Source organism: Prionailurus bengalensis, chromosome B1 (genome assembly GCF_016509475.1).
Source record: "Prionailurus bengalensis isolate Pbe53 chromosome B1, Fcat_Pben_1.1_paternal_pri, whole genome shotgun sequence".
NCBI lineage: Eukaryota > Metazoa > Chordata > Mammalia > Carnivora > Felidae > Prionailurus > Prionailurus bengalensis.
In genome coordinates, this window is record NC_057344.1 from 149,885,410 (window position 1) to 149,909,223 (window position 23,814).

At 39.0% G+C, this 23,814-nt stretch overlaps 1 protein-coding gene across 5 annotated transcripts in view; it reads left to right on the forward strand.

Moving 5' to 3' along the window:
* LOC122478833 (sulfotransferase 1 family member D1-like) overlaps window positions 1-23,814 on the forward strand; it is a 52,549-nt gene that overhangs the window by 24,725 nt on the left and 4,010 nt on the right. For all 5 annotated transcript variants that reach the window (XM_043572535.1, XM_043572536.1, XM_043572538.1 and 2 more), the window contains 4 exons: window positions 7,809-7,934; window positions 8,742-8,839; window positions 20,746-20,872; window positions 22,220-22,314. In XM_043572535.1, coding sequence (XP_043428470.1) covers window positions 7,809-7,934; window positions 8,742-8,839; window positions 20,746-20,872; window positions 22,220-22,314 — 446 coding nt within the window. The remainder of the gene's footprint in view (window positions 1-7,808; window positions 7,935-8,741; window positions 8,840-20,745; window positions 20,873-22,219; window positions 22,315-23,814) is intronic.

The window sequence follows — 23,814 nt, forward strand, 5'->3', positions numbered from 1 at the left end:
TTATGGAAAATAAACATTTCCCATTTTAAGCATAGCAAAAATAGTACTTTCCGTCAGATCTCAATGGCCACAGTTTGAATCATCCATTGACAGGAAATAAAATGTGTTATATTTTGGAATTTAGGTCTCTGCTTCCCCCATGAATCTTTGCTTAAGCCTAACCCAGATCAGGCAACAAAATTTTCAAGGATAGTATTAATTTGACTCACATTTTTCTTTTTTTTAAATTTTTTTTCAACGTTTTTTTTTTATTTATTTTTGGGACAGAGAGAGACAGAGCATGAACAGGGGAGGGGCAGAAAGAGAGGGAGACACAGAATCGGAAACAGGCTCCAGGCTCCGAGCCATCAGCCCAGAGCCTGACGCGGGGCTCGAACTCACGGACCGCGAGATCCTGACCTGGCTGAAGTCGGAGGCTTAACCGACTGCGCCACCCAGGCGCCCTGCATTTTTCTTAACACTGTAATTGTCTGTGTTAGATGGATGAGAGAGTCTCATACTCATGATTCAGGGACAAGAAGCAGAAAGAATTGTCTATAAGAAAGAACTAAAAAGGAGGCCGAAAGTACTCTCAATTATGGAACCAACCCAAAGGTGCATCCTTGCGCTGTGGTAGGATCCCCTCCCTAAGGAAAGAAAAAACAAAACAAAAAAAAACCTGAAGGCAACCTGGCTATAGGAGTACATGACAAGAATCCCTCCAGACCTTGTAACATGAGACCACTTAATCAGACTGCATGTTAGTGTGTTACCATATATGGCAGACAAAGAAGTAAAAAATATACAAAAAACTACACCACGTGGCGTTTGGGGGCTGTTCTTCGGTATGAACCCAACTGAGCCATTCAGGCAATAATAAAGTTGCTTCCTGGAAAGAAAAGCCTCAGCGTCAAGACTCTGTGCGAGAACCCTGCTACATTTCTTGGGGGCTCTCACCTGGGATTAGGAGACGGTGCATTTCCACCTCCCTTGCTGCCCAGGATGCTAATCTTGGAGCGCCAGGAGAGGTGAGCTCCCCTGGCATCAGCGCGCACCTCGATCCACAGGAGATTAACCTGTCCCGGCGCTCCGGGGCGAGGACCCTGTGTGAGCACAACCGAACCCGTGAGGTCCAGGAACCAGTTGGGGGAACTCCACCCATCAGACTGGTAAGAACCTGGGGTTCATCTTGGCAGACCTGCCACTAAGAGGCAGAAGGGGAGCCTGATCACCTCCCAGACTTGCCCTAGTAGTTCCGCAAGGGAGGAGGAATGAAGCTCCAACTCTAAGGTTTTGGGCGCTGGGGCGGCAGGTTGGAGTCACCATGTGACTATGTATGGGGACTTGTGTCTCCTTCGTTTCCTGGGTCAATGACTATGATAATTAGAGCCAACAGTCTCTGGTTATTCTACTTAGAACGGGGACTTTAAGAAATATTCCCAGGCAGCTGCCAAAACTCCTTTGTTTTGGGCAAATTCCCTGTCTTCTCTGTACTGACATTGACTGCCTTATTCCACTGGTGGAAAACAAAAGAAACCTGGAGGCTGCTCCCTTGTCTGAGCTGACAAGATTTAAATCTAGGAATTTTCTTTTTCTGCTTTCTGCTAGCTCCTCACCTCTTCTGCCTTCCCACCACATCCCCCTCCTGCTTCTGTACCACCTGGGGGGCAGCCTGCATTACTGGTTACTACTTAGTTTTCACTGGTGACTAAGGCTTCTAAGAGTTAAAATTCTGCTAAATGTAGTTAAGACTGATGAAAATAAGGAAGACAACACTGTATGTAAAAGAATAGATGTATAAAAATATACAAGGAATAAAAATACATTTTTTGTTAAAGGTAAAAAAAAGTAATTTTGTTAAATGAGACTGGTTGTTTGGAAAGAAAAGGGCTTAGGTCAAAATCTAAAAGCAAAGGACAGTTGTAAAAGGTTTGTGAAGAAAAAATCTTAAAAAAAATTTTTTTTGTGTATGGTCAGGAGGTCTAAGGTTAAACCTTGAAATTATGATAAATTAGCCACTATCTTACAGACACAAGATAAAACCCTGGTGGCCTTCCTGGAAAGGTTAAGGGAGGCTCTAACACCTCTGAGACTGAGACGTTTCTAAAAGACAAATTTGTCACTAGATTGGCCCCAGATATTCAGAGAAAACTGCAGAAACTGACTGTTGATCAGGAAGGCACCCTGAAGGAGCTCTTATGAGCTGCCAATTGGGTATATTACAACCAAGATCAAGAGGAGAATTAAAAAAAACAGAAAAGGAGGCTTAAAACAAAACAAAACAGAACAGAAAACACCAATCCCAGGCCTTAGTTGTGGCCTTACATACTATGTCAGACTGAACTTCCCGAGGTCCTGGCACCAAGTGCCATTTATATGGCTGTTCAGAGCACTAAAAATGAGAATGTCCTCAGAGGGGACAATCAAAACGAAAACCCCATAAGCCATGCCCCTTATGTGGGACAATCACTGGAGATCTGAATGCTCTCAGGGACCTCTATCTGTGAGGGCTCACATAACCAATGTCCCTGGAAGGGACTGATGGGGTCTGGGGCTCTTCCTGGTGGCTCCCCTAAACCAACTGTCTATCAGAAACCCAGAATGTTGGGTAACTCTGAATATAGAAGGAAAACTAGTCGATTTCCTTCTTGACACCAAAGCTACCTCTTCTGTCCTCCTTTCCACTCCAGGCCCACTATCGAAATGCACCATGATGATTAGAAGCATCTCCAGAAAACATAACTAAAATTTTCTCTCAGCCTCTGGGATACATATGGGGAAAACTAATTTTTTTTTCATTCTTTCTTGATAATACCAGAGAACCTTACTCCCTTGCTTGAAAGAAACATTATAACTAAACTACAGGCTATAGTGTACTAACTCCAGAACACATAAACAGTTATGTGAGTTTTGGGGAATTACTGGATATTGTAGGCTATAGACACCAGGGGTCAGGAAAATAGGTTGTGTGCTATATCAATTATTAAAGGAGACTCAACCCTACCTACTCTCCCAAGAAAATAAAATGGGGTCTGAATCATAGACACTGTCTCCAGCTCTTGGAATGGTTACAAACAGAGCAGGGAAGCTCATAGAGCTAAAAGATCATTAAAACACAGCACCAGGCCTTTCAGTGAGGGAGGGACTTATCAAAAGGCCCAAAGGATGTTTACTGGAAAAAATTTGTAAAGGACAGTTTACCAAGTAGTATCAGCCTGTGAAGTATGTCTTACAAACAATCCTCTCAACCACAAACTTGCTCTCCCAGGCAATCAAGGAACTGGAGGCTATCCAGAAAACACTGACAATTAGGTTTCACTCATTGCCAAGGTCAAAGGACTTCCTACATCTGTTGGTATGGGTTGATATTTTTACTAATTGGGTAAAGGCCTTCCCCTGCAGGAGAAAAAAGGCACAAAAAGTAATAAAAATTTTGCTTTGTAAATAATACCCAGGTTTGGCTTACCTAAACATTTGTAAATTAATAATGGTAAATGGTGGCCTTGACTCTTTCTCTAGTAGAACTTCTGGATCTTGGAAAAGTTTTACACCTCAAAGTAAAGCAAACTGTCTGCTTATATGTGGCAAAACTCTAAATAACACCTCACAAGCATTAGATGCTTTAAAAAAATATTTTGATTTAGTTAGGACCAAATTCTTGGAAATAGATCCACCATTGATCACTTACTGCTCCTGCTTTTCCATCACCTAGGTTATAAGATATTCTCTGACATAAATTGTTTACAAAGTCAGGGTCTCTCCTAGATTATTTGACAGGTTTTGGACCTGGGGACATTATCTTAAGATGCCATTTTGTAGGTGAGTATAATCTTTACTGTGTGTTTTTCTCTTTATGTCTGCTAATGTTTATGCCACCTCATGCCTGCCATCCTTCCTGTAGAACTATACTGTGGGCCAATCGACTGACCCTTGGGTAGACTCTAACTGCTGAACCCCTACACCATCCCTTATCAGCTTGAAGAAGCCAGAGCAGTCATCATCCCTGTTTTCTAACAGCAGTTACAGGCCCTATTCCAGGGAAGAAATAAATAGGGAAAGAGTTAACATTAGGCAGGGAGAGATAAGGGACGTTCAGGAGGCAGACTGCAGCTACAAATGGGAGGCTGAAGAACCAGATGGGGTTTTCCCCTTATAAAATCCCTTATGGTCACCCTCTCCCCATTATCCAGTGCATATAGAGGGATCTAAATGAGGTAGACAACCTAACCCAATCTAAGGCAACAGATGCGAGCCCTTGGCTGTACCCTAACCACCTTACTCCACTGGGTCAGGGAGCGATTACCTGTGAGTCTGACCACAGACACTGGCCCCTTTAAACCGGGAGATGCAATATAGATACAGAAATAAACTCTCCACCCCCTAAAAGCCCCCTGGAGGGTCCCGTTCACTGTCATTTTGTCCACCCCTACTTTAGTAAAGGTGGCCAAAGTGGGTCTCTGCATTCACTACAGCAGAGTGAAGCCAGCATCTCCTGGGAGCTGATCCATCAATGCCATGTAAACTGACCATACAGAAGAAGCAATCTGCAACTCTAGAGGCTCTGGGAGACTGCAGCCCTGCTTTAGTCACTCTGGAAGCTGACTAATCTACACATGGCAGAAGCTTGAGGAATCGACAGTCCAGTGGAACAAAAGACTGTCCTTATTTTCTATATCTGTTTCCTTACTCTGATGCACTGTCTCATGCCTTCTTACTATTATTGTGATTCTTGCTCTACTCTGTGCTGTAGGATCAGCGGAGTCTGGTCTGGCCGGCTGGAAATGTGGTGAGAGGTTTCTGTGAGCACTCACCTTCCTTTTGTGGATAGTATCCTTTGTTGGTACCAACATGGGAAAACGATGGCCATAAGAGACTAGAAAAGTGGATCCCCACAAACCTTAGAGTAAAACAAAATACCCCAGTCCTACTGTCGGGGTTTGGCTCCTCAAAAGCTCAATTATTGGGGAAAAAAAACCTGTCTTGCTTAGTGGGGAAAAAGTTCATCGTCATCTCTGTTCAATACTTCACATGCCTAGGCCAAAGCTTTTATAACTCAACTGCCTGAAAAACCCAATAGTGGGGGGCCCCAGATCCCCTTGAGCCAGATCCCCACCCCTTGTCTAACTTCTCTTATCTCTGAGAGACCTGGGACAATGTCATGCAGCCATCAAATGGTGGGCCACAGGTGGACTATACTAGATATGTGGAAGGACAGCCTATATATAGTACTTCCCTCAATCTGGGCATGGTCATATGTGCTGGAAACTATTCATCCATCTTTCTTCCTGCTCCCACTTGCCAGAGGGAAACATTTGGTGGTCAAAGTGTATGGCGACAGGGCGACTCAAATGAAGTGGTGTGCCTTACAAATAGGCGATTAAAAATATAATAAATGGCCTCCCAAGCATATAATCCACTATTATTGCCGTGCCACTAGGGAGAGGATGTGTCCTGGTGCTACTGCCCTCCCATTTACATGCTAAACCACATAATCAGACTACAAGCAGTTATAAAAATTATAACCAGTAAAACTCCCAGAGCTCTTAACTTACTAGCCAAGCAGCAAACCAAAATGTGCAATGTTATCTATCAAATATTGCTCGGACTCAAAATATTGCCCAGACCTGCTTGCTTCTGAGGGAGGTGTTTGTAAAAAGTTTGACCTAAGCAACTGCTGCCTACAGACAGATAAGGAGGAAAAAGTCATAGAGGAGATCACAAATCAAATGAGAAGCATGGCTCATGTCCCCATCCAGACCCGGAACAGTTAAAATTCCAGGGAGTTATTTGGAGGATGGTTTTCAACTTTCCAGGGATTCAAAACTCTCATAAAAATTATCCTCCTAATTCTGGGAAGTTGCTTACTCCTACCTTGCTTAACTCCTCTTGTTGTACAGTCTGTCTCCCGTTTCACTGAGGCCACGATTTTAAAAAAGACGGCCACTCATGTAATGATGTTACGGAAATATAAACCTCTAAACCAAGGTGATGCTCTTTGACCCAAAATAGAGGGATCTGAGCATCAAAGGGGGGAATGTGGTAGGGTTCCCTACCTAAGGAAAGAAAGAAAAAAAAACCCAAAAACTGAAGACAACCTGACTATACACGTAGGTGACAACATCGCTCACAACCTTGTAGCATGAGATCACTTCATCAGACTGTATGTTAGTGTGTTACCATATATGGGAGACAAAGAAATAAAAAATATACAAAACACTACACCACGTGGCATTTGGGGGCTCAGTTCTTTGGGTAAAAACCGAACTGAGCCATGCGGGCACGAATAAAGTTGCTTCCTGGAAAGAAATGCCTCGGTGTCACGATTCTCTGTCCGAGAATCCTGCTACAGTGCAGGTCAAACTTTCAATGTCTATGCAGTGCATAGATCATTTAATGTAATTTTTAGTTTCTAACCATGATTATTCAATTTAAAGACTATCATTTATTGCACATTTGGTAAAGAGGAAAGGGATGGGAACAGTTAAGAAGATATTTTTCTCCAAACTTATATTTACTTTCTTAAAAAAATTATTTATTTCAAGAAAGAGCGTGTGTGCATGAGTGAGCAGGGGAGGGACAGAGAGAGAGAGAGAGAGAGAGAGAGAGGGAGAATCTCAAGCAGGCCCCAGGCTGTCAATGTAGAGCCTGATCCAGTGCTTGATCTCATGAACCATGAGATCATGACCTGAGCTAAAATCAAGAATCCAACGCTTAACTGACTGAGCTATGCACGCACTCCGTATTTGCTTTTTTAGCACAGCCTCAAGAAACTGATCTTTGAATGGTTTAGACGATTAAATATCCTTACATACAGACTTGTGATAATTTTACCTTCCTATAAATGCATCATAAGTTTAAAATGTATTTTAAACCCCTAAACCACTAGCTTACCCTAGCCTATATTAAATGTGCTCAGAACACTTACAAAGCCCGCAACTGGACAAAATCATCCAACACAAGACCTACTTTGTAATAAAGTGCTGAATTTCTCATGTAATCTATTGAGTACTATACCGGAAGTGAAAAATGGAATGGTTGCCTAGGTACAGACTGGTTGTAAGGGAATCTGTTTTTTACCCCCATTCAGAATGGGAGCTGAAGCTTCACTGTCCAGCTGGCCAGTATCTGTAGATATCTAAGAGCATTGTATTGCTGACCACTAGACCAGGAGATCAAAATTTTAAATTCAATGTTGGGTTTCTACTGAATGCCTCTGAGTTTCACACCATCATAAACTCAAAAAAAAAATCATAAGTCAAACCATGATAAGTAGGGGACCATCTGTAGTCTCATAAAGATCTGAGTGACTCGATCTACTCTGCTCAGTGAGGATGTATTGTCTTCTATTTATGAGTAGCACACTAGTCACCACAGACACAATTCACAAAGTTATCTTTATATCCTCTCTTCACACCTCCACCAAATGTTGAACATTTTTACCTCAAGTATTCTTCAGTCCCAAAGCCTAGTAATATCTTTTAATATTAATAAGAAACGTACAAATCGAAATTGGCCACTTCCCTCTCCATTCCACTCAGGAGGGTTTGCTATATAACTTACCTCCTGTCTTTTACATTATCCATGTTTTACTTACTTTTAATAACTTAGTTTATAATTATTTTAGTCATATTTGCTCTCTCTCACACATCACACACATATACACAATACATATGCATATGTTCAAATAGATGGTGGTGTCTCCTATAAAAGGGAGAAGAGAGAAAGGGAATGGGAATGAAGAGCACCTTTCTGTTTCCTCTACCTCCATTGACTCTCTTATACTGTTTTTGACAGAGAAGTGTAAAGTTGTTCCATTTTTTCCCCCTTAGGAACAACCTGGATCAGTGAAATATTGGATTTGATCTATAATAATGGGGATGTGGAGAAATGCAAGCAGAACGCAATATACAAACGAGTGCCATTCATGGAATTGATAATTCCTGGACTGGATAATGGTATTTTCCCTTAATGTTTCTTTTCCCCATAGCAATAAATCCCCCTGTTGTTTTGTGGTGTCTGAAGGAGTCATGATAGAATCGATATAGACAGAACTTGGACAGTTGACTCATAAGTGTCTATAATAGAAGAGTAAGAATGCGGCTATACCAATATTATACTCCTCTTTCACCCAAAGATAATATCTGTGTTAGAGGAGATTTTGATGAGAATACTTTTTTCTTAATAGCACAGGTGCAAGTCTTCAACATTTAAATGTTGTACAATCATTATATACAGAAAATTCAGTGTTTGATTCAATATAAAATCATGTCTACTTCTTGTTAGCTGATGTTTACAGATTCAAGGAACAGAACAATGGATGGTAATGCATTATTAAAATTGTGTTAGTTATGAGCCTCAAGGTTCAATTTAATCTTGTAATTTGAATATAAGAAAGCTGGAAAAGGAATTTGAAATCTTCTAGTTCAATTTCCCTATATTGTAAATAAGAAAAAGAGAAAGATAAATGAAGGAAAAATTTGGATATCTTGACATGGACCTGTTGCTGTTTCCACCTCATCGAGGTACTGTATCTGAGGATATTACAGACAGTTATTGACTGTAATACATGTGAAATAAAACACATAAGTAGCCAGAATTTATCAGTTTTGATCTCATTGCAGATTTTATATGAAGCCATATAGCCATATAATCATTTCAAGACATATAATGAGTGGGGTTAATGTCTACAAAATCTTAGATTACACTGCCATTAATCTTTATGATTCCACATTTATAATATAGTTTAACTTTTGTGCTTGTAGGTGTGGAGGATTTGAAAAAAAAGCAGTCTCCTCGATTAGTGAAAACACACCTACCTGTTCAACTTCTCCCTTCTTCATTTTGGAAGAATAACTGCAAGGTAGCAAATTTTAAAGAAAACAAATCCTTATTTGTGTTGAAATTTCTTTTACTAATCATGCAGAAATTACGATGGGCGATTGCGACCCCTGGATAAATAATTGCAAAAATAATAATGTGATACCTATACCCCAAAGATTGAAAAAAACACCAGTGGACACCAGTGCCATAGATAAATAGATGTAGACTTAGTGCCCAAGCACTGAGACTCTCTCAGGTTTTCTATTCTCTAAAATGCCTGTTTTTCTGTCTAAATCCCTTCACTCACTATCTACTTTTAAATATTTAATATTTAAGTATTTAAATAAATACTTAAAATACTCAAATAAATATCTAATATGTAAATACTCAAACAACTATTTAATATTTAAATAACCCAATAACTGTTTATTCATGAATTCAATATAATTATAATTTAAAAATATGGATTTATAATTATATATATATACACACATATGTATGTGTGTGTGTATATATATATATATACATACACACACATATATATGTGTGTATATATATATATATATATACATACACACACACACACACACACATATATGGATGTGGATTCAGTTAAGCTTCCTTTTTTAAACAACCATTTTGGAGTTGCGGCAGGATGGCGGCTTAGGAGGACGCTGGGCTCACCGCACGTCCTGCTGATCACTTAGATTCCATCTACACCTGCCTAAATAACCCAGAAAACCGCCAGAGGATTAGCAGAACAGAGTCGCCGGAGCCAAACGCAGACGAGAGGCCCACGGAAGAGGGTAGGAAGGGCGGCGAGGCGGTGCGCGCTCCACGGACTGGCGGGAGGGAGCCGGGGCAGAGGGGCGGCTCGCCGGCCAAGCAGAGCCCCCGAGTCTGGCTTGCAAAAGCGGAGGGGCCGGGCGGACTGTGTTCCGACAGCAAGCGCGACTTAGCGTCTGGGAGGTCAGAAATTAACATCTCTGCTCAGAAAGCGGGAAGGCTGGAGGACAAAGGGAGGGAGAGCTGCTGAGCCCCCTGACAACAGAGCTCAGTTTGGTGGGGAACAAAGGCGCTCGCCAGCGCCATCTCCCCCGCCCATCCCCCAGCCGAAATCCCAAAGGGAACCGGTTCCTGCCAGGGAACTTGCTCACTCCTCACAAACACCCAACTCTGCGCTTCGGCGGAGCCAAACCTCCGGCAGCGGATCTGACTCCCTCCCGCTGCCACAGGGCCCCTCCTGAAGTGGATCACCTAAGGAGAAGCGATCTAAGCCTGCCCCTCCTGCCCCCGAGCACCTTGCCTACCCACCCCAGCTAATACGCCAGATCCCCAGCATCACAAGCCTGGCAGGGTGCAAGTAGCCCAGACGAGCCACACCACCCCACAGTGAATCCCACCCCTAGGAGAGGGGAAGAGAAGGCACACACCAGTCTGACTGTGGCCCCAGCGGTGGGCTGGGGGCAGACATCAGGTCTGACTGCGGCCCCGCCCACCAACTCCAGTTATACACCACAGCACAGGGGAAGTGCCCTGCAGGTCCTCACCACGCCAGGGACTATCCAAAATGACCAAGCGGAAGAACTCCCCTCAGAAGAATCTCCAGGAAATAACAACAGCTAATGAGCTGATCAAAAAGGATTTAAATAATATAACAGAAAGTGAATTTAGAATAATAGTCATAAAATTAATCGCTGGGCTTGAAAACAGTATACAGGACAGCAGAGAATCTCTTGCTACAGAGATCAAGGGACTAAGGAACAGTCACGAGGAGCTGAAAAACGCTTTAAACGAAATGCATAACAAAATGGAAACCACCACAGCTCGGCTTGAAGAGGCAGAGGAGAGAATAGGTGAACTAGAAGATAAAGTTATGGAAAAAGAGGAAGCTGAGAAAAGAGAGATAAAAAAATCCAGGAGTATGAGGGGAAAATTAGAGAATTAAGTGATACACTAAAAAGAAATAATATACGCATAATTGGTATCCCAGAGGAGGAAGAGAGAGGGAAAGGTGCTGAAGGGGTACTTGAAGAAATCATAGCTGAGAACTTCCCTGAACTGGGGAAGGAAAAAGGCATTGAAATCCAAGAGGCACAGAGAACTCCCTTCAGACGTAACTTGAATCGATCTTCTGCACGACATATCATAGTGAAACTGGCAAAATACAAGGATAAAGAGAAAATTCTGAAAGCAGCAAGGGGTAAACGTGCCCTCACATATAAAGGGAGACCTATAAGACTCGTGACTGATCTCTCTTTTGAAACTTGGCAGGCCAGAAAGAATTGGCACGAGATTTTCAGGGTGCTAGACAGAAAAAATATGCAGCCAAGAATCCTTTATCCAGCAAGTCTGTCATTTAGAATAGAAGGAGAGATAAAGGTCTTCCCAAACAAACAAAAACTGAAGGAATTTGTCACCACTAAACCAGCCCTACAAGAGATCCTAAGGGGGACCCTGTGAGACAAAGTCCCAGAGACATCACTATAAGCATAAAACATACAGACATCACAATGACTCTAAACCCGTATCTTTCTATAATAACACTGAATGTAAATGGATTAAATGCGCCAACCAAAAGACATAGGGTATCAGAATGGATAAAAAAACAAGACCCATCTATTTGCTGTCTACAAGAGACTCATTTTAGACCTGAGGACACCTTTAGATTGAGAGTGAGGGGATGGAGAACTATTTATCATGCGACTGGAAGCCAAAAGAAAGCTGGAGTAGCCATACTTATATCAGACAAACTAGACTTTAAATTAAAGGCTGTAACAAGAGATGAAGAAGGACATTATATAATAGTTACAGGGTCTATCCATCAGGAAGAGCTAACAATTATAAATGTCTATGCACCGAATACCGGAGCCCCCAAATATATAAAACAATTACTCATAAACATAAGCAACCTTATTGATAAGAATGTGGTAATTGCAGGGGACTTTAATACACCACTTACAGAAATGGATAGATCATCTAGACACACGGTCAATAAAGAAACAAGGGCCCTGAATGAGACATTGGATCAGATGGACTTGACAGATATATTTAGAACTCTGCATCCCAAAGCAACAGAATATACTTTCTTCTCGAGTGCACATGGAACATTCTCCAAGATAGATCATATACTGGGTCACAAAACAGCCCTTCATAAGTTTACAAGAATTGAAATTATACCATGCATACTTTCAGACCACAATGCTATGAAGCTTGAAATCAACCACAGAAAAAAGTCTGGAAAACCTCCAAAAGCATGGAGGTTAAAGAACACCCTACTAACGAATGAGTGGGTCAACCAGGCAATTAGAGAAGAAATTAAAAAATATATGGAAACAAACGAAAATGAAAATACAACAATCCAAACGCTTTGGGACGCAGCAAAGGCAGTCCTGAGAGGAAAATACATTGCAATCCAGGCCTATCTCAAGAAACAAGAAAAATCCCAAATACAAAATCTAACAGCACACCTAAAGGAACTAGAAGCAGAACAGCAAAGGCAGCCTAAGCCCAGCAGAAGAAGAGAAATAATAAAGATCAGAGCAGAAATAAACAATATAGAAACTAAAAAAACTGTAGAGCAGATCAACGAAACCAAGAGTTGGTTTTTTGAAAAAATAAACAAAATTGACAAACCTCTAGCCAGGCTTCTCAAAAAGAAAAGGGAGATGACCCAAATAGATAAAATCATGAATGAAAATGGAATGATTACAACCAATCCCTCAGATATACAAACAATTATCAGGGAATACTATGAAAACTTATATGCCAACAAATTGGACAACCTGGAAGAAATGGACAAATTCCTGAACACCCACACGCTTCCAAAACTCAATCAGGAGGAAATAGAAAGCTTGAACAGACCCATAACCAGTGAAGAAATTGAATCGGTTATCAAAAATCTCCCAACAAATAAGAGTCCAGGACCAGATGGCTTCCCAGGGGAGTTCTACCAGACGTTTAAAGCAGAGATAATACCTATCCTTCTCAAGCTATTCCAAGAAATAGAAAGGGAAGGAAAACTTCCAGACTCATTCTATGAAGCCAGTATTACTTTGATTCCTAAACCAGACAGAGACCCAGTAAAAAAAGAGAACTACAGGCCAATATCCCTGATGAATATGGATGCAAAAATTCTCAATAAGATACTAGCAAATCGAATTCAACGGCATATAAAAAGAATTATTCACCATGATCAAGTGGGATTCATTCCTGGGATGCAGGGCTGGTTCAACATTCGCAAATCAATCAACGTGATACATCACATTAACAAAAAAAGAGAGAAGAACCATATGATCCTGTCAATCGATGCAGAAAAGGCCTTCGACAAAATCCAGCACCCTTTCTTAATAAAAACCCTTGAGAAAGTCGGGATAGAAGGAACATACTTAAAGATCATAAAAGCCATTTATGAAAAGCCCACAACTAACATCATCCTCAATGGGGAAAAACTGAAAGCTTTTTCCCTGAGATCAGGAACACGACAGGGATGCCCACTCTCACCGCTGCTGTTTAACATAGTGCTGGAAGTTCTAGCATCAGCAATCAGACAACAAAAGGAAATCAAAGGCATCAAAATTGGCAAAGATGAAGTCAAGCTTTTGCTTTTTGCAGATGACATGATATTATACATGGAAAATCCGATAGACTCCACCAAAAGTCTGCTAGAACTGATACATGAATTCAGCAAAGTTGCAGGATACAAAATCAATGTACAGAAATCAGTTGCATTCTTATACACTAACAATGAAGCGACAGAAAGACAAATAAAGAAACTGATCCCATTCACAATTGCACCAAGAAGCATAAAATACCTAGGAATAAATCTAACCAAAGATGTAAAGGATCTGTATGCTGAAAACTATAGAAAGCTTCTGAAGGAAATTGAAGAAGATTTAAAGAAATGGAAAGACATTCCCTGCTCATGGATTGGAAAAATAAATATTGTCAAAATGTCAATACTACCCAAGCTATCTACACATTCAATGCAATCCCAATCAAAATTGCACCAGCATTCTTCTCGAAACTAGAACAAGCAATCCTAAAATTCATATGGAACCACAAAAGGCCCCGAATAGCCAAAGGAATTTTGAAGAAGAAGACCAAAGCAGGAGGCATCACAATCCCAGACTTTAGCCTCTACTACAAAGCTGTCATCATCAAGACAGCATGGTATTGGCACCAAAACAGACACATAGACCAATGGAATAGAATAGAAACCCCAGAACTAGACCCACAAACGTATGGCCAACTCATCTTTGACAAAGCAGGAAAGAACATCCAATGGAAAAAAGACAGCCTCTTTAACAAATGGTGCTGGGAGAACTGGACAGCAACATGCAGAAGGTTGAAACTAGACCACTTTCTCACACCATTCACAAAAATAAACTCAAAATGGATAAAGGACCTGAATGTGAGACAGGAAACCATCAAAACCTTAGAGGAGAAAGCAGGAAAAGACCTCTCTGACCTCAGCCGTAGCAATCTCTTACTCGACACATCCCCAAAGGCAAGGGAATTAAAAGCAAAAGTGAATTACTGGGACCTTATGAAGATAAAAAGCTTCTGCACAGCAAAGGAAACAACCAACAAAACTAAAAGGCAACCAACAGAATGGGAAAAGATATTCGCAAATGACATATCAGACAAAGGGCTAGTATCCAAAATCTATAAAGAGCTCACCAAACTCCACACCCGAAAAACAAATAACCCAGTGAAGAAATGGGCAGAAAACATGAATAGACACTTCTCTAAAGAAGACATCCGGATGGCCAACAGGCACATGAAAAGATGTTCAGCATCGCTCCTTATCAGGGAAATACAAATCAAAACCACACTCAGGTATCACCTCACGCCAGTCAGAGTGGCCAAAATGAACAAATCAGGAGACTATAGATGCTGGAGAGGATGTGGAGAAACGGGAACCCTCTTGCACTGTTGGTGGGAATGCAAATTGGTGCAGCCGCTCTGGAAAGCAGTGTGGAGGTTCCTCAGAAAATTAAAAATAGACCTACCCTATGACCCAGCAATAGCACTGCTAGGAATTTATCCAAGGGATACAGGAGCACTGATGCATAGGGCCACTTGTACCCCAATGTTCATAGCAGCACTCTCAACAATAGCCAAATTATGGAAAGAGCCTAAATGTCCATCAACTGATGAATGGATAAAGAAATTGTGGTTTATATACACAATGGAATATTACGTGGCAATGAGAAAAAATGAAATATGGCCTTTTGTAGCAACGTGGATGGAACTGGAGAGTGTGATGCTAAGTGAAATAAGCCATACAGAGAAAGACAGATACCATATGGTTTCACTCTTATGTGGATCCTGAGAAACTTAACAGGAACCCATGGGGGAGGGGAAGAAAAAAAAAAAGAGGTTAGAATGGGAGAGAGCCAAAGCATAAGAGACTGTTAAAAACTGAGAACAAACTGAGGGTTGATGGGGGGTGGGAGGGAGGAGAGGGTGGGTGATGGGTATTGAGGAGGGCACCTTTTGGGATGAGCACTGGGTGTTGTATGGAAACCAATTTGTCAATAAATTTCAGAAAAAAAAAAAAATAAAAAAAATAAAAAATAAAAAAAAAAATAAACAACCATTTTAATTCAAGTATAACATTTTAAAAAAATTAATGTTTTTATTTATTTTTGAGAGAGAGAGAGACAGAGCATGAGCAGGGGAGGGGCAGGGAGAGTGGTAGACACAGAATCCGAAGCAGGCTCCAAGCTCTGAGCTGTCAGCACAGAGCCTGACATGGGGCTCAAACTCACGGACTGTGAGATCATGACCTGAGCTGAAGTCGGAAGCCTAACCGACTGAGCCACCCAGGCACCCCTCAAGTATAACATTTAGAAAAGTACATAAATCCTAGGCATACTGCTTGATGAATTTTTACAAAGTGAGCATACCCATGAAATCAGCATCCAAATCAAGAAATTGAACATTACTAACACCCAAAAACTCTGTTTCTTGACATTCTGGGCAATAATCCCTGTATTCAAAGGTAACTACTATCCTAAATGTTTTCACCATAAATTAGTTTGCCTGTTTTGTCTGTAATAAGAACGTATGTAATCTTGAATATTTGACTTATTTCATTTAACACCATATTTGTGTGTTCAATTCTTATCATGTTTGTTATCTTGTTTTTGTTTTGTTTTCTTTAATGTAGCCTGCTATATCATATGTCACAAAATGTGGTACCTTGAACAAAAGAAACATGTTAGAGAAGCAAATCTCAGGCCCAACTCAGACCTACTGAATCAAAGACTATAGGGATGAGGTCTAGAAATATGAGTTTTAATAAGACCTCAAGGTGAATTAGAGTCATGCTAATGTTTGAGAACCACTGATATAAGGCATTCCATTACATCTATGTGAGTATTTCATAACCTACTCACCCACAGTATTATTGGTGGTTGTTAGTTGTCAGTAATTAAATAGTACTTCAATGCACATCCTTTTTTTTTTTTTAAGTTTGTTTATTTATTTATTTATTTAGAGAAAGTGAGCAAGTGGGGGTGGAGCAGAGAGACAGAGAGAATCCCAAGCAGGCTCCACGCTGTCAGCACAGAGCCCAGTGTGGGGCTTGAACTCACAACTGGGGAGATCATGACCTGAGCCAAAATCAAGACTCAGTCACTCCTTCAATGCAGATTATTATTTTTTTTAATGTTTATTTATTTTTGAGAGAGAAAGAGACAGAGTGTAAGCAGGGGAAGGGCAGAGAGAGGGAGACACCAAACCCAAAGCAGGCCCCAGGCTCTAAGCTGTTAGCAGAGATCTCAACGCGGAACTCAAACTCATTCACTGGGAGATTATGACCTGAGCTGAAGTCCAATGCTTAACCTACCAAGCCCCCCAGGCACGCTTCAATTCACATTCTAACAAAAGTTTTCATTACACGTGTGTGTACACATTTCTCCTTGGTGTTATATCTTGGGATGGAATTGCTGGATCTAGTGTATACATGTATCCAGCTTCAATAGATATTTCGAACATATGGACCAATCCACACTTTGACCAGTAGTGCAAGAGTTAAAGTTACTCTACATCCTCATCAACCTAAAATATACCTAAAAATATTTAATTTTAGCTCTACTAGTAGATGTATGGTGGCATCTCATTGTGGTTTTCCTCATATTTTCCTAATGACTAATTAGGTGAAACACCTTTACATAGCTTAAATATCTTCTTTCCTGAGGTGTCTGTTCAAGTTCCTTGGCCTTTTTCTTCCTATAAGTGCTTCTTTTTTTTGTTATTAAAGTAGAAATTCTCCATATATTCTGGATACAAGTCCTTGGATGAGATCATTGAATTTTTTTATATCCTAATTCACTCTATTTTTTTTTCTTAATAATGTCTTAAAGAAGTTCTTAATTTTGAGGTTGGTCAATATATCAGTTTTTTTCTTTATTTTTTTATTTTTTGGTGTGTGTATATTTGTTTAAGAGAATGCCTTCCCCAAAGTTATGAAGATATTTTCTCTTCTGTTTAATTGTATTGGATTTATTGATTCAGTTATCACATTTAGACCTAAATATCTAATACCTATAAGAAAGATGTTCTTTTTTAAATTTTCTCATATAATAGTAATTCTCTCTCTCTGTCTTCCTCATGCACACACACACACAAACACACACTAGCATTATTTTATGAATGTTTGTTACTGGTATATGGGCATAAATCTTTTATCCTGAAACCTTATTAAATTCACTTAATAGATCTAATAGTTTTTTTGTAGATCCCATTCATTGTTCTATGTAGATGCTCATGCTGTTAGTAAATAAAAAATACAAAATATTCTTACTTCTTTTTTATGAATGCTTTTTGCTTATTATTATCGTTATTAATTTTGCCTTATTGAACTGGATAAAACCTCTAATACAATACTGAATAAGAGTGGTGAGAGCAGATGCGCTTGTCTTGCTCTTGATCTTAGAGAAAATTCATTTCGAAGTATGATGACGTCACCTGTAGGTTTTTTGTATATGCCCTTTACCTGGCTGACGAAGTTCTGTTCTATTTACTTTGCTGAGTTTTTATCAGGAATGCATGCTAGATTTTGTCTAATGATTTTTTTCTGGACCCATTAAGACAAATCATATGAAGGCACCTGGGTGGCTCAGTTGGTTAAGCATCCAACTTCATTCAGGTCATGATCTCCTGGTTCATGGGTTCGAGCCCTGTGTAGGTCTCTGTGCTGACAGCTCAGATCCTGGAGCCTGCCTTGGATTCTTTGTCTCCCTCTCTCTCTGCCACTCCCCTGCTCATACTGTGTCTATCTCTTTCAAAAATAAACATAAAAAAAAAGACCAATCATACAGTTTTCCATTATTTTAGTCTGTTACTATGATTAATTAATTATACCAATTGATTTTTTAAATGTTAAAACAACCTTGCATATCTTATATTTAATTATTGATTGTATTCATTTATGATATGTATTAATTTGGTGTTGTCATATTATTGAGTACAACTTGCTAATTTTTAAAAAATAATTTGTATCTTTGGGAGATATTGAACTCTACTTTCCTTTTCATTGTAATGTCTTTATCATTAGGGAATAACCCCTTCCTTTGGTACTATAGGGACTAATAAGATGAATTGAAAGGTATTTATTCTTTTCCAATTTACTGAAGTGTTTGGTTGGAATTGGTACTATTTCATTCTTAATATTTTGTACAATTCACCAGTGAAGCGATCTAAGCCTGGAATTTTCTTCTTCTGGAAGGATTTTTAACTGCAAATTGAATGTATTTCATAGACTTAGTATTATTCAGATTATATACTTTTCTTTACATGATCTTTGGTAGCTTATGCATTGTAAGGAATTGGTCCATGTCATTTAAACTGTCAAATTTGGGGGGGGGGGGGCACCTGGGTGGCTCAGTTGGTTAAGTGTCCAACTCTTGGTTTTGGCTCAGGTCTTGATCTCACAGTTCATGGATTCGAGCCCCTTGTTGGGCTCTGCATTGACAGTGCAGAGTCTTCTTGGGATTCTCTCTCTCTCCCTCTCTCTCTGCCCCTCTCCAACTAGCTCTCTATGTCTCTCAAAATAAATAAATAAACTTCAAAAAATTTTTAAAAAATAAGCTGTCAAATTTTTGTAGTGAAGTTGCTCATGATATTCCTTTAACATTCTTTTAATATATGTAGAATCACATTTCTCATCTTTTCATATTTTTCTATCAGTTATAGAGAGAAGGATGTTGAAATCTGACTATAAATTTTTAATTTCTCCTTGCAGTTCTGATTCAGCTACCTGTAAGCAAAATTCTTCAATAAGCATATAATCAGTAAACATTTATGGAAGTGCTACTGTGTATGTACCAATATTGTAATTGTCATTATAAATGCAAACACAAATAAGACATTCTCTGCCATCTAAGAGCATGTTATTTTATTTAATTCCTATGAATACTATTGAGCTTATACAAATAAGTCTGTACATGCATTTATGTGTGACTTTCTTTGTTATTCAAACTCTAATTAAAACAAAAAATGATAAGAAAGCAAGGATATAGTTTATCATCTTAATTCCAAAGGTAAAAATCCTTAGATGTTCCCAGAAACACATGGTCTTGGTATTAAGAGAATTGGGGCATATCTTCAGGATGGCCTTCTATCTACACTGTGGGAAGTGGAAACAGTCCGCACTAAAGAACTTACATGATGATAGAATAAAATGATTGATTTGTTACCATATACTCCTGCTATTGAAATAGGAAGTTATTGGAAATGTTTATCTCAAGAAATTGGATCAGCAATAGTCTCAACTCTTAGAACTCTATACTCAATCTTTTGAAAAACCTCTTTTTACTCTCTCTCTCTCCTTGCCCCAGAATATGAGAACTACTATCAGTGACTTGGGATTATAAAACTTCCCATTTCTTTTTCCCATCAATTGGAAGAGAAGAAGGAAGCTGATTCTAATTAGAGAAAATGAAATTTCTTCCTGAATGCATTTTCCCTTAGAGTTATGTTTACTGCATGGGTGGCTGGGACCTCAGGATTATTAGATGTACTTCAGGGGAAAAGTAGGATTATGGATTTCAGTGGACTTCCCTGAAAATCCAATTAACACTGAGACATAATAATGTCATTTCTTTTGGAGAATATGTTCAAAATTTCTTTTTTCAAGTAGACTTTAGGACTCTATACATAAAATAAATTTTAATCTCACAGCAAATCACTATAAACAGCAATAATTGTTGTGTATCCATGGTCATGAACAAAATGAAGAATGTTTAATCATTATTGATTAAATGTATCCTTATAAAAATTTATTTTCGGTTAAAAATAGGGCATTTTTAGGGGCGCCTGGGTGGCGCAGTCGGTTAAGCATCCGACTTCAGCCAGGTCACGATCTCGCGATCCGTGAGTTCGAGCCCCGCGTGGGGCTCTGGGCTGATGGCTCAGAGCCTGGAGCCTGTTTCCGATTCTGTGTCTCCCTCTCTCTCTGTCCCTCCCCCATTCATGCTCTGTCTCTCTCTGTCCCAAAAATAAATAAAAAACGTTGAAAAAAAATTTAAAAATAGGGCATTTTTTCAGTTTTAAAAATTTTACTTTAGCTTTCTATAAGTTTTATAATTTCTGTTTCTTTTTACATGTTTTAGTAAGTGATATAGAATAATATTTTAAATTTGAGAACAATATTAGCTCATTTTTGTTAATATAACATTTACTATAATTCTTATTATACTTGATTTTCTGTGTTTTAAGAGATGTTCTTTTCAAAAGCTAAGGAGAAACAGGGTGTGAAGGCCCAAATCTTTGCGTTAAACAATACATAGTTGTGAATATTCCATGTCAGGATATATATATAAATGCTGAGATCAGGACATTGATAGGAGAAAATAAGCATTCTCACAAGACAAGCAAGTTTACAAAATATTAAAAAATATAAATGAAATGATGATTTGCCATATCTCTCCACAGATGGTCTACATGGCACGAAATGCTAAAGATGTGGCTGTGTCTTACTATTATTTCTACCAGATGGCAAAACTGCACCCAGAGCCTGGCACCTGGGAAGAGTTCCTGGATAAATTCATGACTGGAAAGGGTGGGTTCAACTCTTACTTTGCTCAAGGTGTTCTATAGTGAAAAGTCTTTTTTTTTTTAAATAATTTTTTTAATGTTTATTTTTTATTCATTTTTTTAATTTTTTAAAATCTGTATTATTTTTGAGAGAAAGAGAGAGAGACAGAGTGTGAGTGGGGGAGGAACAGAGAGGAAGACACAGAATCCAAAGCAGGCTCCAGGCTCCAAGATGTCAGCACAGAGCCCGACACGGGGCTCGAACTCACAAACCGTGAGATCATGACTTGAGCTGAAGTCAGATGCCCAACCGACTGAGCCACCCAGGCGCCCCTTTAATGTTTATTTTTAAGAGAGAGAGAATGTGAGCAAAGGAGGTGCAGGGAAAGAGGGAAACACAGAATCTGAAGCAGGCTTCTTCAGGCTCCGAGCTGTCAGCACAGAACCCAACTGGGGGCTTGAACTGTCGAGCCGTGAAATCATGACCTGAGCCGAAGTCAGAGGCTCAATTGACTGAGCCACCCAGGCTCCCCATAGTGAAAAGTCTTTTTGCAAGAAGATAGAAAGTTCAAATATAAATCTGTTATTATAAAACTAATGTGTGCCCAGCACTCTACTAATGAATTAGAAAGACTATAGAAGAAGCCGAATACATAGTCATCTCTTCCCTTTAAGAACTTTTAGGGAATATGTAACACAGATTTTTCAGTTATTAGTCTTGTTTCATTAGTGCTTAGTGACGATTGTTTTCATCCCTTGCTGTGCAGCCATCGTATTGTTTTGATTTTACACATATTTCTTAGGCTCTCTTTTCTCCACCAGTCCCTTATTTTTATTACATAGACTGAAAATTCTTGAGTAAAGATTTTATCCTTAAGGCTCTGTTTCTCTACCTGTGTATTGTCTTTCAGGGAAACATACTTATGCCAATAGTAGTAGCTCTACATATAGTTCTCATACAAACATTCTTCTATAAAAACTCTCTTCTCAAGGCAAGTACATCTCAATGGTGTCTTGCAAATTTTTACTCCTGCTACTGCTTGGATGATTCTCTGTCCATATAATGTCTACTCATTCTTACTATTTTCAAAGCCCAATTTTTCCTCTTAGATCCAAATACATTCTTCTTTCTCCAGAGCCTTTTCTTAACCTCTCCACCCCTATCATTTTCTCTCCCTCTCTTCTATGAAGTTCCCTGCCACTCCTTTCCAAGTAGATTGTAAATTTAGTGAAAACAGAAGTAATTACCCTATCATCCCAATTTCTTGAACTGATAAGTGCTTTTGTATTGATAATGATGACTTGGAATAATATGTAACAGTTCTTTATGCAAATGGTTTCAATTTTCCAAACATTGTATCTTCCAATTTAGTGGCTTTTGGTGCGTGGTATGATCACGTGAAGGGCTGGTGGGAGAAGAGGAATGATTATCGTATTCTTTACCTATTCTATGAAGACATGAAAGAGGTAAGAGGCAACTACAGTACAATTTCTCTTTTACTTTTTAACGAAAACTAAGATTCATCTTTTTTTATATCACATTTTCCTTTCTTCTTGATCTATAAATATGACCAATCCACTATCCTATTAATTACACCTTGAAAATTGATATTTTACTCAATCCCCTATTTTTCTACCACTACTGCCTCCTGCACTAGATCAGACAACTATCTTGACTTATTTGGAGTACCTCATTTTGCTTCTATTGTCCACTCAGAGAAAATGATCCTCTTGAAAACTCAGACTATGCCCACTCCCTTCTTCAAATCTCTCAGTGGTTTCTGTCCCTACATGAAATACAAAATCATTAAGATAATTTTGAGTTCAGCATTATTTAGTCCCTATCTATCTCTCCAACCTCTTCTGGTATCACCTTTTTCTCACTAAGTGAGCTTGCCTAAAATATTTTTCCCCACTATTTTCAAATTAACTTTTCCTCATTCTTCATGTCTTAAGTTAAATGTTAACTCTCCAGAGAGTTCTTTCATGTCCATAATGTCAAATACTTCACCTTGTCTTATCTATTAAAGTCTCTTTTGCAGGGCACCTGGATGGCTTAGTCGGTTAAGCGTCTGACTCTTGATTTCAGTTCAGGTCATGATTTCATGGTTCATGGGATTGAGCCCTGTGTTGGGCTCTGTGCTAACAGCATGGAGCCTGCATGGGATTCTGTCTCTGCCTCTCTCTCTCTCTACCCTGAATGTTTGCTCCCTCTCTCTTTTAAAATAAATAAATAAACTTTTAAAAAGTCTCTTTTGCTATTGTTTTTTTTTCATAGCATCTACTACCATATCTTTTTAAATGATCATATGATTTTTATTTTTCATTTTGTTAATGTGGTGTATCACATTGATTTGCTAATGTCAAACTACTTTTCCATCACTGCAATAAATCCACTTGATCATGGTATACAAACCTTTCAATGTGCATTTGAATTTTGTTTGCTAGTATTTTGTTCAGTATTTTTGCATTGATATTCACCAGAGATGTTAGTCTGTTATTTTCCTGTGCTGTTCTTATCTGTTTTTGGCATTTGGGTGATGCTAACCTTGTGAAATTGGTTTGGAAGTGTTACTCCCTCTTCTACTTTTTTGGGAGAGTTTGAGAAGGATAGATATTAATTCTTCTCTAAATTTTTGATAGGTAATCTATTCTTGATGTTAGATACGCTTTAAAAAAGGAGATCAAAATTTTGAAAATTATACCTTATGATAATAGTAGCTTGCTTTATTACCATTTGTTATTCTACTGGTTAATTTTATTTTTGAGTGTGAAAGGTTGAATATTAACCCAATTTTTTTTGCATTTTTTGAAACAGAATTTAATCTTCCTTGTAGCAGGTGATTGCCTGGCATAACCAAGAATAGGACATGTACTTTGGAAAGCAAAGTAAAACATACACATAAAAATGTAAAATCATTTTCTCAATCACATTGAGATATGTAGAACCTTATTAAATACATTGCC